This window comes from Chamaea fasciata, unplaced genomic scaffold (genome assembly GCF_029207755.1).
Source record: "Chamaea fasciata isolate MVZ Bird 193981 ecotype frontalis unplaced genomic scaffold, bChaFas1.0.hap1 SCAF_11, whole genome shotgun sequence".
In the NCBI taxonomy this organism is placed as follows: Eukaryota; Metazoa; Chordata; class Aves; order Passeriformes; family Sylviidae; genus Chamaea; species Chamaea fasciata.
In genome coordinates this window covers 7330014-7350681 of record NW_027094096.1, presented here as the reverse complement: position 1 = coordinate 7350681, position 20668 = coordinate 7330014, and the positions used below count along the sequence as shown (strand labels likewise).

The window sequence follows — 20668 nt, the reverse complement described above, 5'->3', positions numbered from 1 at the left end:
TGCCCCCCCACCTTGGGAATGTGTGGCCTGGGGTGCTGCTGTGCAACAGAGTGAATTCTGTTCCCAAATCCCAACAGGGAACACGCCTCGGTGTGACTGGGGAGGGCATGGCTGGGATTGGGATGCTCCTGGTTGTGCCAAATCCCCTCACTCCCGTTCCTGCTTTGTGGGCTGATGACTGATACAGCTCTTCCTCAGTGGAAGAAGGAATGGAAAGATCCCTTTCCACCCAGGGGAAAACCCCAGTAGTCTTGGTGGGGACACTGCTGGAGCAAAGGGGAGACCAGGACTGATCCCATCTGAAAGAGGCTGATACAGGGAAATCCCCACGGGCAGCCATCCCCAAGACATGAATCCAGCACTATTCCCAGCTGTCCCATGGCTCTGGGAACAGCCAGCTCCTCCATGCCTCAGGTGTCTGTCCCAGAGCCAGACTCGTGAGATTCCCCTTTTCTCAGGGGGTTGCTGGATCTGCCCCAGGTAAGGATCACAGAAAGTTGGAGTGCTCCTACTTCCCCCTCCCACCTTCTCCTGGGTTCTCTCCTCTTCTATAGCTGATCTATAGATTCCATATCTGTCACTTGGATAATCCAGGGCACACCCCCACTCCCAGGAACTCCTGCCACAGTTCTTGATCAGTCAGACACTCAGGGAGGTGATGCCACAGGCACCTTCACAAAGCCCCTTCTTAGGAATTTTGAGAGGGGGAATAATGTGGCTGAGAAGAGGGCCAGGACCCTCCTCTTTCTCATATTCCCTGCATTTTAATCTCCTTGAGTCATTTCCATTCCTGGATGTTAAATTGTTCTTTTCCGCTTTCCTTTATTTCCCTGTTTCCTGCAAGGGGGCTTGTTCCTGACCTGCCAGCACCAGTGGGATCCAGTCCAGGGAACTGCCAAGGAGATGCCAGCTGTGACAAAGGTGGAGCCACCAGCCCCAGGGGACACAGCTCCACATTTCCATAGCAAAGCCCCTCAACTGTTGTTTTGGCACCTTTGAGGAATTTTCTCTTTTTCCTGAGAAATTCAAAGTGCTGGGTGTGATTTCCTGCCCACCTGGCAGGGAACCCCCCATGGCTCTGGGAGAGGGGAGCCTCCACCCCATGCCCCAGAGCTCGGTGGGGATGTGGGGTGACACAGGGACACCGGGCAAGTGTCACAGGCAGGTGGCCACCAGCAGCCCCTCCTCACTGACCACGTTTGCCCACTTGACTCTGGAGCACATCCAGGTGGATGGATGGGTCCATGGCCCCTCTGCAGGGCCATGTGGGGGATCTGCACCCCAGTTTGGAGCCACCACTTGCAAAAGGAGGGGGCAGAACCCAGGGGGGCAGGGGAACACCAGACACCCCTTGCTCTGTGGGCATGAAAATAAACCCACATATCTGGATCCCTAAGGAATTTCACATCTTCCTGGCTATGAGGAAAACCTGACAAGGATGCAGACAGGGCAAAATCAGCTCGGTCTCGTGTTCCCAAACACAGAATAAGTGAGAACTATCCGTGCTGGAAGAACAACCCTGGCTGAGGGCTGTTCACTCCAGTGCCTCAGTGTGATGACACTTTAAAGGCAGGTTGTCCCCAGTGCAGGGGAGAAGCTTAGTGAAACAGGAAAGGGGAAGGACAGCATTGGCCAGGAGTTGTTCCTCATCCCAGCACCCCAAAGGCAGCAGGAATTGTCACTGTCTTGCTGGTTCACCTGGCTGCTGCCTGCTCCCTTGGGCTCCTACCAGTGCTGGGGCCTTCCAGGCACTCTGTGGTAATGAATTAGAGATGGCCAGGAGGCCACACAGAGCAGGACAGAGTGGGACAGAGCAGGACAGAGCAGCTCTGTGTCCCCTCTGGGATCATTGCCAGCTGCACCCGAACACTGGAGCCGTGCTGGGAGGTCTGTGGTGGTGAGAACACAAGGGAACAACGTGCCAGACATGGAGGTGGCCTTGATGGCACTGAACATCCCCTGGCACCACAGCAGTGAGGTTGTCACCAGGATGGTCACAGCTAACAGGGCTGGATGGCTATGGGGCTCATTGCCTGGGGACACAGAAAGCCTGGAAAACACCCCTGACCCTCTTGCTAGGAGTTTTTGAGCTGCTGTTGATGATGGCTGGGAGAGAGGCTGGAGGGGCCTGGGGACAGGTGTGGAGAGGGGACAGCAAAGACCATCCTCCAGGCAGGTGCGTGGAGGGAGCACAGATGGTGTTATGGTGGAGGGTGGAGCAGCAGCTCCAAACCCAGCACTGCCTGGGAAAGATGGAGCAGGAATGAACCCGCAGATGTGGAGAGATGGGCTCCAGGGGCACCCATCACCAGCACCTGTGATGTCAGCAGGATAAACAGGCAGGGCCTCAGGAGCAGTTTGGCCAAGAGCAGGGAGAGGCTGCAGGGCTCTGCCCACGCTATCACTGTCGTGTGTGGCTGAAATGCTCTTTCACAGAAACACAGAATGGCTTGGGTTGGAAGCAGCCTTAAAGATCATCTAAGACCATCTATGGTCCAGGGAGCAGCCAGCACGTGTGCCCTGAGTGCTCCTGCATGTCCTGTGTCCTGAGTGTGTGCCCTGAGTGCTCCTCTGCTCCTTCCCACCTGTCCCTCCTCCCACGGCTCAGCTGGGACAGACACACAGACCCTCCTTGGCTTCTTGCTCACAGTGCTCTGTTCCTGCAGCTCCTCATCCTGGCCCTGGCCCTGTCCTGGCACACAGCACAGATCCTGCCTCTAGCAGTAGGCAAAAGCCAAGGAAAAAAGTGGGCAGACCAGAAGTTGAAAATCACAGAGTGGTTTGGGTTGGAAGGGACCTCTAAAGGTCCCAATCCAATTCTCTGCCATGGGCAGGGACACCTTCCAATGTCCCAGGCTGCTCCAAGCCCTGTCCAGCCTGGCCTGGAACACTTCTAGGGATGGGACAGCCACAGCCTCTCTGGACAACCCGTGCCAGTGTTTAAACACCCTCATTTTACAAAACTTCCTGCTAAATCTCACAATTCCCTCTAAACTGCCAAGTACTGACCTCTTCCATGGGCAAGTTTCCACCAGGCTCCCACACTGAAGGTCTCCTTGCTTACAGCAACAAGTTTGGGGCTGGCCCTGGGGCTGGCAGCCTGCAGTTCTGCCAGCTTTTTTCCCAAGCTGAGACCTTTCTGGGATCATGGCGACATGGGGACAGGCCCACGTGTGGCCTGTACAACCCAACATCAGTTCAGGATCCCACAGCCAGCTCCAGGCAAGCTCAGGGTGAGAACAGCAGTAGCTGTGCCAGTTGGGGCAAATTAGAGCCCTTTGGCCAAGGTGCTGGAGCTGTTTTTGCTGTTCCAGGGGTTAGAGCTAACTTGGAACCCCTGTGCCACTTCCAGGTAGAGCCTGTGACACCAGGAAGCCTCCAACAGGAACATGAAGAAACCCAGCAACACCAACAAGGTGGTTCTTCTCTGCAGTCTCCCCTATCCTGTGTCCATCTCCTGGAGAAACCTTTATCCATCCATGGAGTGAACCTCCCCCTTCCCAGCCAAGCCAAGGTGGGAAGGTTTGGTGGGGAAAAACCTCCTCCTTCCCAGCCTAGCCAAGTTGGGAAGGTTTGGTTGGAATAAATGAATAAACGTCCTCCTTCCCAGCGCAGCCAAGGTGGGAAGGTTTGACTGCCACCGAGCGAGTCCCTCCGAGCAGAGCCGCATGTTTTATCCCGATGATACAATAGAAAATGCCTGTGAAGTCCCGGCCCTCCGGAGCATTTCCTTAGCTCTCTGGAATTTCCGTTTGGTCCTTCCTCTCCCAGGCTCTTACCGAAAACCGATGTCACCACACGGCTCTGGAGAGCAGCCAGCACCCGGGGTCCCTTCCCAGGTCTCCTACCACCGTGCTGGGGATTTACAAGGAGCGAGCTCCTGGAGGGTATCAGCTCCGTCGTGCCCCTTGATTAATCGCCAAAGGCCACTCTGCCAATCAAGGAAAGGTTTACAAGGCAGGCAGGAAGCTCTTGTTTTTACAGGAGTGCCTCAAACACACGCACACAGTAGGAAAAGCAAACATTCCAGGCATACCAAGGGATCCACGGGATAAAAATTCCCCAAACAGCCCAGATTAAGATACTTGGCTGCACATGGAAACACTAAAACCTGGGCTCAAGGATTTAATTGTCTTATTTAGCAGGGAGCCCTGTGGAACAACCTGAGTGGCCTGGGAACAGCCACCCTGGGGGGCAGGGACGGGGTCAGCGGCGCTGCCCTCCCTACAATAAAGGTCAGGGCTGGCCCCCACCCCTCTCCCAGCTCCATATGGTCGCCAGAGCCTTGTGGCAGAGTTTAATGCGAGTTTTCCTTTGGAAAGGCTCAGCCCCGCTCCGGGGTGAGTCAGGCAGGGTCGCTCTGAATCAACGGAGCGCTGAATCCGAGCCCGGGGGAGCGGAGAGAGCCTCTGCTCCAGCCCCAGCCCCGAGACCCCCGGGCTCAGAGTGGTGCTCATGGTGCTGTGTCCGTACCTGTCAGCTCCCATCCCCCCCCGAAGGCTCTGGAGAGAGTGGGAACACTTCCATGCTCTCCAGCCCCATGTCCCTGCCCAGGAGAAGCCACAACTTTGCTGTCTGACAGTGACATTTTTGTTTATGGATTTTACCGGGACTGTGAGAAGGGCAGGAGGGAATTCCTATCCCTGGAAGTGTCCAAAGCCAGGCAGGATGGGGCTTTGGACAGCCTCTTCTGGGGGATGGCATCCTGTCCCTGCAGGGTGAGAAAGCAAGAGGGCACAGAAATTGCTGTGAGCTGGAAATATCCTCCCTCTGAAAGGGCTGGGGGCTGTGTAAAGGCTCCTGTCTCATCTTGCTGCAAACCACATCACAGCACAGGGAGTGGAATTGGACCTCACCCGTCACATATGGTTTGTCCACTTCTGCTCCAAATCCAGCGGCTAGTGCCTTGTCCCAGCAGGATGCTCTGGCTTGCACTCATGGATGGTTTCTGGAAGAGCAAAGGGACTGATAGGGAAATAAATCACCAGGTGAAAGGGAGAGTTAAAGGGAAGCCCATGCTTGAGATCATGGAATCATGGAATGATTTGGGTTGGAAGGGACCTTAAAGCCCAACCAGCTCCACCCCCTGCCATGGGCAGGGACACCGTCCACTAGCCCAGGGTGCTCCCAGCCCTGTCAAATTTGGTCTTGGACACTTCCAGGGATCCAGAGGCAGCCACAAGTTCCCCTGGCAACCTGTTCCCTATTGCAAAGTTGTAGCCCACACTCAGGCACGAGTGGAGCTGCCTGCCCCAAAATCTCATGCCAGCCTCCCTCCTGCAGCCCAAGATTTCCCAGAGTCCCCCTCAGCTATGGGGATGCTCCATGGGATACAGATGTGGGACCATGGCTTGCATGATTGAGGGTTTGCATCTCAGCACACTATATCATTCCTGCAAGCAGTTCCTTGTGCTCCTTCTCTCTTTGCCCTGCTCATCACCAGCAGCTGTCCGGGACCTTTCAGCAGCCAGCTCATGGCTGGGACATGGATGCAGCCTCCAGGAGCTGGTTTTGTCCCAGTAAACATTGGCTTTAATGTGGGTGGTTTCAGCGTTCTCTGAACACTGCCAGGGCTGTCTTGAGTGTGCATCCCTTTTCCAGAAGCCAGCACTTTCCCTTTTCAGGGTTTTTCCAAGCGCTCTGAGGTTTCCAGCTTGGCAGCTCCCATCTGAAGTCACTGGAGAAGCCATCCCGAGGGAGATAAGCACCGCACACTGCCCAGGGACCAGAGGGTGCAGGGATCCAGCAGCTGCTGCTGAAACAGGGTGAAGAGTGCTGGGTCTGGAAGGAAGTGGTCAAGGACAATCCCTTGCTCACACTGTAGAGGGTCAGGGATGAACTCCCTGGAGTGCGGGGTTCAGGAGATCTGGTGTCAGGAGGGCCACTGCTGTCACCCACCCCAGACACTGGGCAGGCTGGAGGACTCCGTCTTCATACCAGGAGAATTCCCAAGGGCTCCCAATTCAGAGTGGAGATGCCTTTGGGCTCCTCCAGGAGACCTCCAGCATCTGGCTGCTCCTCCTGGGCATCTTCTGCCCACCATGGGCTTATCTCCTGGCTGGGAGGGCCTGGGAGTGGGAGGTGGAGAAATATGAGGGCAGGTGGAACTTCCCATCCTGTCCTCAGAATGGGTTTGGGTGACTTGCTCAGGCTGCTTCAGCTGCCCCCTGTCCTGCCTTGCCTCTCTTTACTTTGCCTTCCCATTCCTCCCCACCAGGAACATGTAACATTTCCCTGATAAGTTGTAACCTCCTGGCTAATAAACGCGTGTAGCAACTTGAGCCAGGCGTGCAGGTTAAAGGCAGAGTTATCCCTCGAGCATCCAGCACTGGAATAAAGTAATGCCTGCTCCTTAATACTGCATTGGTGTTTAGGAGTTTTATTCCCAAATTTCAGAATTTCTGCCTTCCTTTCCCTTGTTTTCCACTCTCTTACCTTGCCTTACCTTGCCATGCCTTCCCATTCCTCCCCTTTCCCTTGTTCTTCTTTACCATGCCTTCACTTCCCATCCCTTGCTTTGCCTTCTCATCACTTCCTTTTCCTGCTCTTCTTTACCTTCCCATCCCATGCCTTCCTGTCCCTTCCTTTGCTTTTCTTTGCCTTCCCTTCTTTTCCTTACCTTCCCATCCCTTCCCTTTCCCCTTCCCTCCCCTCCATCCAGGTTAACCACCTGCCCTGCAGGCACAGCTGTTCCTCCTGGCATCTTGCACTCATGTAAAATAAAGGGATTTAAATGACAGATTAAGCCTATTTGGCTTTATCTCACTAAAATCATGTATGTGCCTAGAATCACCCATCATTTCCCGAATTAGCTACTGTCTTGGTTTGGGAGACAGGTGTCGGCTAGGCAGGGCAGGGCCTCCCTTGGAATGGAGAATTCAAACCCCTCCCTCCGAATTTTTATAATTTTGAAAATTAAGGGGGCTCTCAGACAAAGATATGGGGATAGGAGTAACAGTTCTTTACTAGTATGTGTAACAAGGCAAACAAACAACAACAACAACTACAGCATTAATAATAAATAGAATCAGGCTCCTCGAGGGGCTTTGTTTCAGTGCTACACTCACTTTTGGTCATCTCTTTGTTTTGGTCAAGCACCCACAAGTACCTCCTAGCAATTTATGGGAAAAAATTCTATAAGTGAAAAAGAAACAAATCTAACCCCCTACAACTACTCAGTGGAATTACTTGGTTATCCCAATAATTTGAAACACCAGGTACTGGAACCCCACAGCTGTGGCACAGAAGCTACACTAAAGGTAGAGATGCTTTAAGCAATGCATAAATAATGGACCATAATTAATAATTATTTATGGAAATTCCTTGCTCTCCCTCTATTGTCAGAGATGGGACAGATGTGATCCAGGTCTGTTTAGCAAGGAACAGCCAGGCACTGGATTTTGGATTGCGTGCATCAAATATCATCAGTTTGAGTCACAGCACGTCAGTGCTCTGAGCAAGATGCTCAGGGGCAGAATAAGGATGAAGTCATGGAGGGAACCAGCAGCTGCAAAAATACAGGGATTGGGAAACGCAGCCAACGTCAAACTGCTCTGGGAAGGCATGGCAGGAGTTACAACACAGACACCAGTTACGTTTTTGGGGGAAAAAAAAAAAAAGGGGAAACTTTTGCTGCATGGAAAGCGATACAAGACAGAAGTTCGGTCAGTCTGGTGGCATTATTTTAATTAACGTTCAATTTATTCATGTATTTGCTTACTGATGTTTCAGAGATCGTGATAGTCTGCATATCAACACTGTGGAAAAGAGAAGCAGCTCACGTAATTCCATGTTAGTTATCCTGTGTTTGGATTAAACTCTTCCAGCTGCACAGGTTACAGGGACTCGGATGTGCAGTGATCACTGCCACCCCACGGACACAGTCAGGCACGTCCCCAGCTCACGAAAATCCAATCACGGGCGTTGAAAATCATTTGACAGCCCTAAAATCCTTCTCTTTCCGCTGTCCCTGGAGGATGAGGGAGGGATTGACAGGCGGCTCTGCAGGTCCTGCGCGGGGCTGCCATGCCCTCTGCTGGGCTCTGCATCCAGACTCAGGCTCCGTCCCTGAGGCCTGGAGCCTGGAAATTAAATTTATAAAGTACCCAGGAAGGTCGTTTCAATTAAAGGAGACCCCACCACCGCTTAGATTCCCTGCGGGACCTACTGCAGGGAAAACTGCCCCAAAGCGCTTTAATCTACCCGTTTTCCTCCCTGCTTTCCTTTAAAAATCCTTTTTGCTCCCGAGTCAAATGCTGGAGCCAGCTTGGAGCGAGCAGCTGGGAAGCGACAGGAAAAGCATTAAAAAGCCCTTTAGTCACCGAAATTTGGGAATAAAACTCCTAAACACCAATGCAGTATTACAGAGCAGGCATTGCTTTATTCCAGCTCTGGATGGTCGAGAGATTACTCTGCCTTTACGTGCATGCCTGGCTCAAATTGCTACACGCGTTTACTAGCCAGGAGATAAAATTATTTAGGAAACTGTTGCACGTCCCAGGGCAATTTGTTGCTTTAGGCGGGCACCGGGCAGCTGAACTGAGTTGGGCTCCTCGAGCTTGTTCCCGAGCTCCCGAAAAAGTTCCTTCTCCGTGATGTGCAGTACATGTTTACCAGCGGGGCCGCGGGGCTCCGGGAGCGAGGGCCGGGCGAGCCCCGCGGCACCGCCCGCGCCTCGCGAAGGAGCCCTCGGCTCGAGCCCCGCGGTCGCTCGTTTACGGTTCGGTCGCGGTGCAGTCGCGGTGCGGCCGCGGTGCAGTCGCCGTTCAGTTGCGACCGCAGCAGGCGAGCGCGATGTCGGAAAGCAGAAAGCGCCGGCGTGAGCCCAGCGCGGCTCGGTGAGACCCGGGGAGGGGACTCCGCACCGGGGACACGGAGAGGGAGGGCAGGGGGACACAGGGGCCGGTCCCTGCTTTTCCTGGCATGCCGGTGGTTCTGCGTCCCGGAGTCCCGGGAAAGCAGCAGAGCCCCGGGTAATGCACATCAAGTCCCAGCGCCTCGCAGGGACCTGCGGAGAGCTCCCCACGCCAGGTGCCCTCCAAAGCCCGGCAACCGAGTCTTGTAGTAGGGAAAGCTGACTCTCTGCGAGGTCAAAAGCTCCTGACCCTCCAAGGGGACAAAGCTCCTGACCCTCCGAGACCGCAAAGCCTCCTGACTCTAAGAGAGGGCAAAGCTCCTGGTCCAGCCGTGGTAGCGCTGTTAGGGCCGGCTGGGGTGGGCGGGGGGACTGAACGGCACGGGACAGGAGCAGAACGGGCAGAAATAGCCCAAAATTTGGCCTGGGGATGTTGCAAAACGCACGCGCGCATCATTCCAACCCGCCAGGTGCGCTCCGGGAGCGGGCGAAGGAGGGGCGGGGCGAAGACCACGGGGGGCGGGGCCTGTAGGAATATGGGCGGGTCTTTGTGGGGCTGTGGGCGGGGGCTGTAGGCTCGGAGCGGTGGAGGGCGGGGCATTCAGTCTGTGGGCGGGGTCCTGCAGACCTGTGGGCGGGGCTTTTGGGGCCGATCGGGGCGTTGCGTGTTGTGTTGTGGGCGTTGCGTGTTGTGTTGTGGGCGTGGCGCGTGGCGCTGTGGGCGGCGCGTGGCGGGCTGTGGGCGGGGCCTGGGCGCCGTTGGCGGGGCGGGGCGGGGCCCGGGGCCGGAAGTGCGCGCGGTCCATGTACCAATGGCTGCTGGCGGTCCTCCGCGCCCTCCGCGACGCCGCCCGGCAGGCCCCGGCCCCGGCCCCGGCTCTCGCCCCGGCCCCGCTCCCGGCCCCGCCGCCCCGAAAGAAGCCGCTCCCCAGGTCAGCCCTCCCCGCCGCGCCTCCGGCCTGCGCCCTCTCCGCTGCCCCGCCGCTCGATCCGGCCGGCGTCCGCACGCCCCCGGGACTCCCCGTGCGGGGAATTCCTGATCGATCCCGGGTGTTCCCGTGGGTGTGGGTCCCCGGTATTCCCCGTACGCCGGTCCGCAGAGCCGGGTGCCCCGGTGATAGCGGGTCGCAGGTGTTGCCAGTAAACCCGTTGGCGCCTCGTTGCCCTCCCACCTGCGCGGTGCGGGCTGTAAAAGGAGCAGAGGGTGAGGCTTTGGGCCGGCTGTGCTGGAGGGGCGGGGAAGGGGACACACACCTCTGGGGGTGCGTCGGCTGGAGGGAAGTCGTGGATTAGCATGGATGTGAAGTAGATGAAGGAAGGATGCCTTGCCGGGCATTAACCGTGTTGGGTGACGATGGCCGAGCCCCCTGCGTGCCTGCCGCCTGGAATGTATGGATTGCGCATCCTGTGCCTGCCCCCTCTGGGAGAAACTTCCTCCGGGTGGCTTTGCTCCGTGTCCCCTTCCAGAGTGAAAGAGACAAGGGAATGGCTCTGGAAAGAGCCGCGTGTTGCACGAGTGTTTTTCACTGAGGAGCAGCTCAGAGGGAATTGGCTCATGGGGGGGGGGGGGGATAAAAATAGGAACGTTCTTTGAGCGCTATTCCTAAAGGAGACGTTTTTACCGGACTTAATGATGCTATCAATTGATAAAAATCCTTGCATTTAGGCTCTGAGAAAGGGTGAGGCTGGTAATTGTTTCAGGGATCTGTTCCTGAGCGCTGACTCAGCAGAAAGTTGCTGGAGTGGATGTAAGCAGGACTGGCTTTCCCACCTCTCGTTTCCTGTTCTACTTAAACTTTCCTTTGCAACTCATCTTACTGACATGAACTTGGATGGCTTAGTGACCTCTGGAGTGCTTCTTTCCTGGAGGACAGCATCACATATTAAGGCGTTTTTTTGGTGATAGGAACAAACATAAAACACGGAGAAGCATTAGCAGAAGGAGAAAAAGAGGCCTGATCCGCTTTAGTAGGATGATCAACTCTCTGGGAGATGATCCTGGGGAAGTAGGAAAGCCTCCTTTGGAAGTTTGGGCCCTGTGGAGGGAAGTCAGCCTGCTGGGAGCTGAACTGTGGTTGCAAAACATTGTTCTTTGTGTTCTTCCCTCAGTGTTGTCTCACCTGTGGAAGATCCTGAGGAGATTCCTGCAAAGAGGCTGAAAGCAGGTATTGCCCCTCACAGGGAGGTTTATTATGTCTGATTTTCCTTGGGTTTGGGGTACCTTGGGGAACTCTGGGTTTGGTACCTTGGAATTGCTGCTGAAACTGAGGATTTTGGAGCCATTCTTGTGGCTGGAGGGGTTCTCATGGGGCCTGGGCCTGGCAGTGATGTGTCCCGGTGTTCGTGGATGTGGCACTTGGGCACGTGGGTCAGTGGTGGCCTTGCCAGTGCTCTGGGAACAGTTGGGCTTGATGACCTTACAGGGTTTTTCCAGCCTCAATGACTCTGGTTTTCAAACCAAGGGGAGAATCAGAGATCCTGGTCAGATGAAGGCAGGAAGAGAAAGGGGGGAACAACTTTTTCTGTCCTGGGAGAGCCATGTATTTGCATTGAGGATAATTCCTGGCTGGGGCAGGGCGTGGGATATCCCAGGTCTCTCTGGCACTGAGCCCTGCAGGGCGGCACAAAGAGCATTTTCAATCAAGGCTGTTGCTGTTCCATGGGGGATGTGGAGCTTCCTAATTCCTACCTGGGACCAAGACCCCCAGGGATGGGGTGGGGGGTTGTTGGAATGAGTTATCTGCTCCACGTGGGATCGAGGAGCTGGGCTTTGGTGTAAGCAGAATTCCCAACCCCTGTTTCCAGTCCCATGCTTTATGGCCTGGTGGTGTGGTTTTTCTAGAATGTGTCTCTGGGGCTAACAAGGAGCCTGAAGAGGTTTCTGTGGCTGCCAAGTTGCCACCTGAGGCAACAAGTAGAAGCCAGGAGACTAAAGAGAGAGATGACTTCTCCTTCTCTGAATCTGAAGATGAGGTGAGGAGGGGTTTTGAGGGGAACTCAAGGATCAGCTCCCACAATCCCTGCATGTGTGAGAGCCTGTTTTACGAAAGTGGTGCTCTCAGTGCCCCTGCCTTCTGCTGCAGCCCAAGCAAAACCATGGGCTCTGAGTCAGAACACAGCTGACTGAATTTTGGGAAGGGGAGCTGTCTGCTTGGATTCACGTTCAGGTTATGCTCACTCTGGTATTTGTTTTTATTTCAGGTTGTGACCATTTCTTCTGATTCTTCACTTGTAGCATCTGCAGAGGATGAGGACCCAACAGAATCTGGTAGGGCTGACAGCAAGTCCTTCACTCATTCCTTTCTCCTGCTGCTCTGAGTCTGGGAAGCTCTGCCCAGGCTGGGGGGCTGGTTGCTGAAGGCGAAATATCTGGGTAGCACCCAGGAATAGTGGAGGGTGAGCTCTGTTTCTTCCCTGCATCCTGGCATTCCTTCTGGATTGGGGCCAGGGTTGGGAACAGGCTCCCCAGGGTATGGGCAGAGCCCCAGGGAGCTCCAGGAGCATTTGGACAATGCTCTCAGAGATGCACAGGGTGGGATTGTTGGCGTGTCTGTGCAGGGCCAAGGGTTGGACTGGATGATTCTTTGGGCCCCTTCCAACTCAGCATATTCTGTGGTTTATCCCAGGATGCTCACGTGGTTGTGGATCTCAGATATTACCTGCCTCAGGTGCAGTTCTAGTGTGTCCCACTGGTAGCTTGCCAGAAATTGTTAGAAATGCTGATTTTAGGTAGTAGAGCCTCAGAACCCTTTTGTATTCGGCTTCGGCTGGCAACATTCTGCAGTGGCCAATATGAAAATACCCTGAAACATAACACAAGTAATATTAGAACATGAGGAGTAAAATGAAAGTAATTTATCTTTGGTGAAGCTCTTCAAACTCATAAAACTCCTGTTTCCTTGATCAATTGCTGATGGCTTGTGCTTTTCTCTCACAGACAAAACGCCTTTTGACACCAAACAGTGCTTGACTGAGGAAATATCATCCTCTCCCAAGAGAGTTCCATATCTGAGGTAAAAATCCTTCTGTTTTCTTTCACTTCTGCTTTGAAAGGTTCCTTGCCTTTCGCTTTCGTCTGTGAAGTTCCTGTGTTGCCCCACATCTGTATTTGTGTCCACAGAGCAGCATTTTTCCAGGGTGTTCTGGGACTCCTCCTGGCTGCCATATTGAGAGAGGTCTCCAGTTGCATTCTTGCATTCTTTGACCAATTTTATACTTTCTCTTTAAACCCAGGTAGTTGATTGTCTTGGTTTAGATAGACAGGTATCTGCCAGGGAAGGTGGAGTCTCCCTTGGAATGTAAGCCCCTCCCCAGCCCCTTTCTCAATTATTATAAATTTGCAAATAAAGGCTGTCGTGCAAAGATTTTGGGAATAGGTAGAGCAGTTCATTACTAGGGATATAAAAAAATACAAATGTTGTAGTACAGAAGAATAAGCAAGCAAACAAGAAATCCTAGAAAACCCTGACCGAGTCAGAAACACAAGCTGATACCCTGTTGGTCAGGGTGTTGGAAGCAGGGTTCTGTTGGAGTAGAGATGGTCCTGTAGAAAAAGGGTCCAGTAATGGTGAGATGGGTCCAGTCTTCTTCCAGGGATCCATTAACAGAAGATATCCCATGGGGGTGGTGGAACAATGGACAGAGATAAGCAGCACTGACCCATCTGAGCAGAGAGGTGCTCTACAACACTCTGACCTCCTGTGGTAGGAGGAAGTGTTGAACTTGGAAGAGGCCAAGAGCAGGAATGCAAACAGAAAAACTCACAACCACAAAAAAAAAAAAAAAAAAATCCCAAAGAAACCTCAGAGAATTTCCACTTCCCCAGAGAATTCCGTTTTTTTCCTCTGAGAGTGTTCAGCTACTGCCACAGGTCACCTAGAGAGGTTGTGGAGTCTGTCCGTGGAGATATTGCAAAACCCTCCCAGACACGGTCCTGGGCAGCCTGCTGTGCCTCCTTGAATTAGGAGGTGCTAATTAAAACCTAATCAATAAATCAGGAGCTTTGAGTGTTCTCCTAATACTGTTTCTTCTGCATTTGTTGTTTTCAGCCGGAGTGGGAATAACTACATCCAAGCTGCTCCAGAGAGCCCTGTCACACGCAGGCCCCCCATCAAGGAGCCAGGTCTCAGCTCTCCAGGAGTCAGTGGCGCCAGGAGGCCTTTGTGTGCTGCTGAAGAGGTAAACTGGGGAGAAGGGAATTGTTTTTAGGATGAAGCAGCTGTGGAGTTCCAGGACAGTTAGGCTGAGACAAAAGGAGGGCTGGGAACGCCTGCTAAAGTCTCTTTTTTTCCTTCCCTTCTGCAAGGATGTTCAGCAAGCAGAAAATGAGAAATACAGAGAGCTCTTGAGTCTGTTCAAGGACAAATATTCTGGAAGGCTTACTTCTCCATGGCCAGCAAGACTCAACAAGTAAGCAGAATAACCCTTAACTTTCTGGTGGTGATTTTGTTGGATGTGGAAGGGGAGGAGAATTGATCTTTCCTACTCTCAGCGTTCTGGACAGAGCCAAATGTAAGGATTGAGTCTCTTTTGGAACAGTGGACACAGAAAATGTGACTCTTGTATGTTCACTATGCCTGAGTTGAAGGTGGCCAAACTAGTGGATGTAAACTCCTCAAAATGCCCTTTGCATCTGGTCATGGGACCAGTGTCAATGTACACAACCTTAACGTGGTTCTGTTAAGGATTAAACAGGCTAATTTTACTTTATGCATTTCTGTTGCTTTCATTTAGCCGGTTGTGTACAAATAGCCATGTCCTCTGCAGTGAATTGGGGTGCACTGGTAATAAATCACCTGTAAAACTCTGTTCTTTTCTTCTGCTACACCAAAGAGTTCAAATCAAGGAACCAGGGATGACTGGGAGTCCCCTGAAGGAACTAAAATCCAGAGGTGCCTCTCTACATGTGCCAGAAAGGACCAGTGAGTATCCCCAGGACCCAGCTCTGGTCCACTCTGTGGGTAGAATTGCAGCCCAAACAGGGCATTTCCTCAAACTAGTTACCGGCTAAACTGGGTTTGTGAGGGTTTTACTGAAGGGGAAGAATTGGTTTAAAATGGTATTTGAGAGCTGTGACTGTAGCAGTGCAGTTTGTAGCTGGATGTGACCCCACTGCAAAGGAGAAGGTTGTAGTACCTGTCTTACCCATTTTTTTTGGTACCAGGGGAGAGGGATAATTGACTCTGCACCCTCAGAGCTGCACTTCAGTCCCTTTTTAATTCTAGACAGAGCTATTTTCATTGTGAAAAGCAGAACTTCCAAACCAACTAAACTAATTACTTGTATGTTTAATATTGTCCCAGGTTTTTGTTGGTTTTTTGTTGGTTTTTTTTCTCCTGTTCATTACTTAAATACTTTTTCATCACTAGCTCTTTTATATCTTGGACTTTGACATGATCATATGGGGATTGAAATGATTTCTGAGCAGGTGCCAGAGTTTGAACTTCTAAGTTGAAAATGTTGATGAAATGTCTGTGATGTCACCCAGAAACTGAGAGCTCTGAGCAGCTGCTAGAATGGGAAGTCACCTCCTTGTTCTCATATTGCTGCTTTTCCCTGCAGGTGTCAAACATGGGGATGTTTTCAGCCCCAGGCTGCCTCAGAGAGGTGTCATGATCGGGTAAGAGTCTCTTTTAACCGTGGCTCTTGTTTCTTTTGGCTCTGTCAGCCTCCAGAAGACCAGTCCTGTTCAGTGTCTCGGTGTTGGGTAGAGGAGCAGCTGGTTTGAGGAATTTCTCACAGCCAGTTGTCCCTCAAATCCAGCTCCCCTGTCACAGCTGGGGGATGTGCTGGGTGTTTTTTGGGAGAAGGAAGTAGGGCTGACAGTGGTGGCCACACTGAGTTGACCCTGGATTTGCAGAATCTGTTTTTGCTCCTGAGTGTCCTAGTGCCACACCATTAATGAGCTGACATTGCATTCCCTGTGGATCCTGAGCAAAAGGAGTAGGGAGCTTGTAAAGCCTGGAGGGACTGAGGCAGTTTTTGAGGCTTGCAAGGATGCCTTGGGTTGGAATAGGGGACCAAAGAGGAAGCCTTGCTGTCCCTCTTCAGGGGCCAGTGGTGGCAGGATGGGAGTGCAGGAGGCTCCTTGTGGAGGGAGAAGGGAAAATGCAGCTCCGTGTAGAGGGAGTTGAGCCTCAGGAGGCTGTGGAGCCTGACCACGGTGAGGACACGCCCCTGGAGAAACAGCAGCCTCTAGGCTTCGGGGCTGTGGTGAGCCCCCCAGGGAAGGAACTTCAGGAGACTGCTGTCTTCCCATAGTGATAAGGTGTGTTCCTCCCCCATTAAGCTTATCAGTATCAGGTTAATTGATTGTACCCCACTGATTCTTTCCCTCCTTTGTCCTTATCACCCGAGTTAATGGGTCTGATTTGGATCCTTCCCCTGGATGGTCCATTTTCAATCCCTAACCCGATTGGCCAAGCTGTGTACCCCCAGCCCCCTGCCTCCCCTCTATAAAAATCCCTGGGTTTTGTGGCTCTTGGGTCTTCTGTCCTCGCATCCCCTTGAGGAATGGAGCTGGTGAACTCTCCCAGAAAGGCTCCGTGCCTTTCTTCCGTATCACTTGAACAGAGCTGCTTTCACAAGACAGCTGCGTGGCTGCAGGGGCTGGGACATGCCTGTGCCCCCCCCAGGACATCCTTTTCAGGACACTTCCAGAGAAGATTGTGGCACTTCTAAGCTCCAGGGGGGGATTTTGGTGTGGTAATTTGGTGCCCTCCTCTTCCTCCCCTCAGACGAGAGGAGAGAGTGCAGATGGGGGCAGAGAGAGGCTTGGTTGTGGCAGGTCTGGTTTTGGGGTGATTTTGTCACTGTTCTCTTTGCCCCTTAGACATGAGCACTGTATTGAGCTTTGCATTTGTCCTGAGTTAAATTGTCATTGTCCCCTAAGCTCAAGGGAAGAGAGGAAATAACTGGAGTGGCATTTGTCACCAGGAGATCACAAATCCCTCTATCTTCCTTGATGGAGGAAGTGCTGGTTGCTTTGCTGTTTTCCAAAGATTAAAACTGAGAAACAGAAGGAGTTTGGTGCCTGATGGTGGAAGAGAGTTTGCAAAGCTTCCAGCTCTTCATCTATCCCAGTCTGGCTGCTAGCAAAGGAATGGGGAAGGAAACTGGGATGTTGTCATGTCAGAATTAGCCTTGAAAAAGCATTTCTTATGCAAAAGGTGAATTTTGGGGCATTTCATGGGGTAGTGTGGATATCCAGCTCATTTCTCTTTCTCTTCTGACAGCTACTACACACTGCCAGAAGAATCTCATGGACGCGTGAAACCAGAGAAACGAGCTGCTTCAGTGGTAAGTTTGAGTTAGTCATTACCTCAGTTTGTTTTCTGGAAAACAGAACTCATCTCTGCTCAGGACTGAGATCCAAAATAAAATCTCAAGTGTGGAAATCAGGAATACTTACCTTAATCTCAGCTTGATACCTGTGTGAGGAGGCTTTGCTGGGTCCTGGATGTTAATCCAAGCCCAAGGAAAATCCTGCCTCTCTGAGCACAGCTGTATTGCAGTCACCAATCAAACATGGCTTTGGGGTTTGCTGCTGGGATGTGTTTATACAACCCCTCCCAGTTTCTTGCAGGATTCTTTGCCCTGTCCCCCAGCAAACCCCTTGTGCTTCTCTCTGACTTCCTCTCCTTGTTCCTGGCAGGGCCAGCGTGGAGCCATAGTCCCCCAAGGAAAGTTATTCCAGTTCCATGTGACGCCCGTCCTGTCCAAAGACCTCTTCTTTGTGGACAGCGAGCCGCTGCCATGCCGGGAGAAGCCTTCACGTGACCTGGCTCCACTGACAAAGGTACCTGTGCTCAGCCAGTGCTGTGGCTGGTTCAGTGAAGGCCTGTGAGGCTCCTTGCTCTGGCACTGGAGCTGCACTTGGAGCCTTCTGGGAGGGCTGGTGTGCTTCATGTGCTGTTCCACGAGCTCTTACCTATTTAATCCTTTGTTCCAGGCCATGGAGCGTGAGATCTCTGCTGCCTTTGACAGTGGTGAGGCTGAGGACATCCTGAGCAGGGCCTTCAAGATCAGTGTCACCCGTGAAGACATCTGCACCTTGCAGCCTCTGGCCTGGCTCAACGACAAGGTATGGGATCCTGCACGTCCTGCACAGGGAAATCCCCCCTGCCTGGGCTCAGAAGTCTTCCAGGAACTCCACTGCAGAGCCCAGAAATATCTGTTCACTCTTTATTTTAGGTACTGTGTGGGCTGGTGTTTCTGGAAGCTTTCACTTGGATGATGCAGCTTCCAGGAGTCAGTCTGGGTTATCAGTGGGTGCTGTTGGCTTTAACCAACAGCACAAGTCCCCTGATGTAAAATTCTGGGAGCAAAAGCTGCCAAGCTGGAGTTTTCTCAGCTCCAGGGTGGCCAGCAAAGACACATTGGTTTCTTTTTAATTTAGTGTCGTATTTCAGATCTCACTTTGCTTCTCTCTGTTCCAGATCATCAATTTCTACATGGGTCTTCTGGTGGAAAGAAGCAAGAAGCAAGGATATCCAGCAGTCTATGCTTTTAGTACCTTCTTTTATTCCAAGCTAAGCTCTACAAGCCACAAGGGGGTAAAGAATTGGACTAAAGGTGTGGATATCTTCAAGCATGATATCATCTTGGTGCCTATTCACCTCAGAAGTCACTGGACACTGCTGGTGAGTCATAGTGGCTTTTTATTTAGGGGGTAAGGAGAACAAAACCAGCGAGCAAAGTCCTTTAGTGTTTTGGTTGTGCTTTGTCTAAATCACCTTGTAACCCCAGGTTGTAGACCTCCGAGAGAAAACCATCAGATACTTTGACTCCTTGGGACAGAAAGGAGACCACATTTGTAAAACTATCCTGTGAGTAGCTGCTTTTTTTATCCTTTTTGGTTGTTTTTGAGGCCTTTTCCCTTCCCCCTGTGAAGTGTTTTTGCCCTGTGCCATGGTTCTCCTTACTTCATCCTCTTCTGTTCTGCTCAGTGTCTTGAATCCCCTGGAGTGTCAGAGGTGCAAGTTTTCACATGTGCTGCACATCCTGACATGTCTTTGCAGTAAAAACCCTTCATCCAGCGGCTTTGTGTAGGGTGAGAGCAGGAGAGCAGCCCCACAGTGACAAATCCCAGAATCACTGAGTCCAACCCATGACTGATGCTCACCTTGTCACCAGTCCAGAGCCCTGTGCAGAGCCTTCCTGCCCTCCCCACTCCCACCCAGCTTGGTCTCACCTGCAAAGGCACTGAGGGTCCCCAATCCCCTCACCCAGGTCATGGATGAAGATATTACACAGGGCTGGGCCCTGGGGAGCTCTGCTCACAGCCTCTCACTGTATCTCTAAGACTGGGGTTTTTCCTCCACGTTCCTTAAATCCACTGCTGTGAGGGTCCTCTGGAATTTCACTGTTATTTACCTTCCTGTCACTTTTCAAGAGCTTTTTTGTTGTTGTTGTTGCTGCCCTAAATCAGGGAGATGAAAAGTGATTTTTTTGTGTTGTTTTCAACAGCAAATACCTTGAAGAAGAAAGCAGGGCAAGAAGAAACATTGAATTGACTGCTTCTGAGTGGACCCTTCATAGCATGGGCTCACAGGTATGGGAGCAGTGCCTGGGTTTGGAATGGGAGCTAGAACTCCTCGTCACAGAGGGTTCAACACTTTCCAGGCAAGCAGAGAAGGGAGATGGTGTGCAGTTAACTGGGACTGTTCCTTGGGTTTAGGAGTGGTAAATGGATTATGGAAATAGGTTTTTTGGGAGGAGGTGTGGGTAATGTGCTACGACCAAAGTGCTGCTCTTTCAAGACAGGTAAAAATTCTCCACGTTTTTGTATTCCTCAGGAAATCCCTCAACAAAATAATGGAAGTGACTGTGGAGTTTTTGCTTGCAAATTTGCTGATTTCATCTCCAGAGACAAACCCATCATCTTCACCTCGGTGAGTGGAGCAGTAAACACCTCCAGCCTTTCCCACACACATGAGGAGAGCCAGGGAAGCTGCACAGCACCTGGGGCAGGGGCTGAGAGGTTGTTCCTCGTGTCAGGTGTCTGCTTCTTTGGAAAAATCATGGAATCCCAGGGTGGTTTGTGTTGGAATGGACCTTAAAGACCATCTCATTCCAATGCCAGGATGCTGCAGCCAGTGGTTGGGGATATCTGGCCTTTCAATCTCATGGTGAAATAAGTTTCCCTCTTGGAAAACCAGCTCAGACCCTGGTTATTTTCCAATGTGGTGGTCTTTAGTAAATGTCCCTGTAAAGAAATGTGGTTGTGTCACCCTCGTGTGATAAACACCTTATACCCAAATGGCAGATGCTCAAAAAGCAGCTTCCCATTCAAGATTCCCTGGGTGTTAATGGAGATTTCATGCCTCTTTCTCCCCTGGCTTCCTATGTGATGGATTTTTCCTGTTTCTTTTCAGGAACATATGCCTTCTTTCCGCAGGAAGATGGTGTGGGAAATAATCCATCAGCAGCTGCTGGGAGACATGCACTGTTAAGAAAACACTGTTCTGTAAAAGACTAGTATTTATTTCTTATTGTTGAATAAGACAGGATAAATATTAACTTGTGTAAGAGCCTTATTGTAAGAGAATGTTACTTGTTAATAGAGTAATTTATTTTTTAATTGAAAACTGATTTGCTATCTGTGGTTTTTAACTTGCACCCCATCTGAAGAAGAACAGGGGCTGTGTCCTCTCCTGGTGGCTGTGGGGACACCCCTGTGCTGCCGCTGACCCAAAGACCCACAAGATCCCAGCAGAGCTGCAGAGGGGCTTTGTCTGGCTTTGCTTTCACTGATTGGTTCCATCTGCCACAACCTCGGGGCAGATTCTCCAAAGGAGAAGCCATTTCCAAAGA

The 20668-nt window shown here is 52.0% G+C and overlaps 1 protein-coding gene across 2 annotated transcripts; it reads left to right on the top strand.

Annotated features, from left to right (window-relative positions):
- Positions 1–9658: 9658 nt before the first annotated feature.
- On the top strand, positions 9659–20446 carry SENP2 (SUMO specific peptidase 2). 2 transcript variants are annotated; one of them, XM_066194179.1, is made up of 17 exons: positions 9659–9786; positions 10964–11019; positions 11697–11827; positions 12056–12122; positions 12792–12867; positions 13903–14032; positions 14160–14263; positions 14687–14775; positions 15416–15473; positions 17089–17152; positions 17508–17651; positions 17805–17936; positions 18292–18495; positions 18602–18681; positions 19322–19406; positions 19651–19746; positions 20230–20446. In XM_066194179.1, exons 1-17 carry the CDS (start codon positions 9659–9661, stop codon positions 20305–20307), a joined length of 1722 nt encoding a protein of 573 aa, XP_066050276.1. In that variant the 3' UTR covers positions 20308–20446. The 2 variants fall into 2 exon arrangements, with proteins under 2 accessions (XP_066050276.1, XP_066050277.1); XM_066194180.1 differs by lacking the exon at positions 9659–9786 and adding an exon at positions 10089–10243.
- The last annotated feature ends 222 nt before the right edge of the window (positions 20447–20668 follow it).

Bases quoted from the DNA above. Each gene is read 5' to 3' on its own strand.
- SENP2 (XM_066194179.1), top strand. From the start codon at position 9,659: ATGTACCAATGGCTGCTGGCGGTCCTCCGCGCCCTCCGCGACGCCGCC. The intron at 9,787-10,963 runs GTCAGCCCTCCC...TTCTTCCCTCAG, and splicing joins CGAAAGAAGCCGCTCCCCAG to TGTTGTCTCACCTGTGGAAG. The intron at 14,776-15,415 runs GTGAGTATCCCC...TTTTCCCTGCAG, and splicing joins ACATGTGCCAGAAAGGACCA to GTGTCAAACATGGGGATGTT.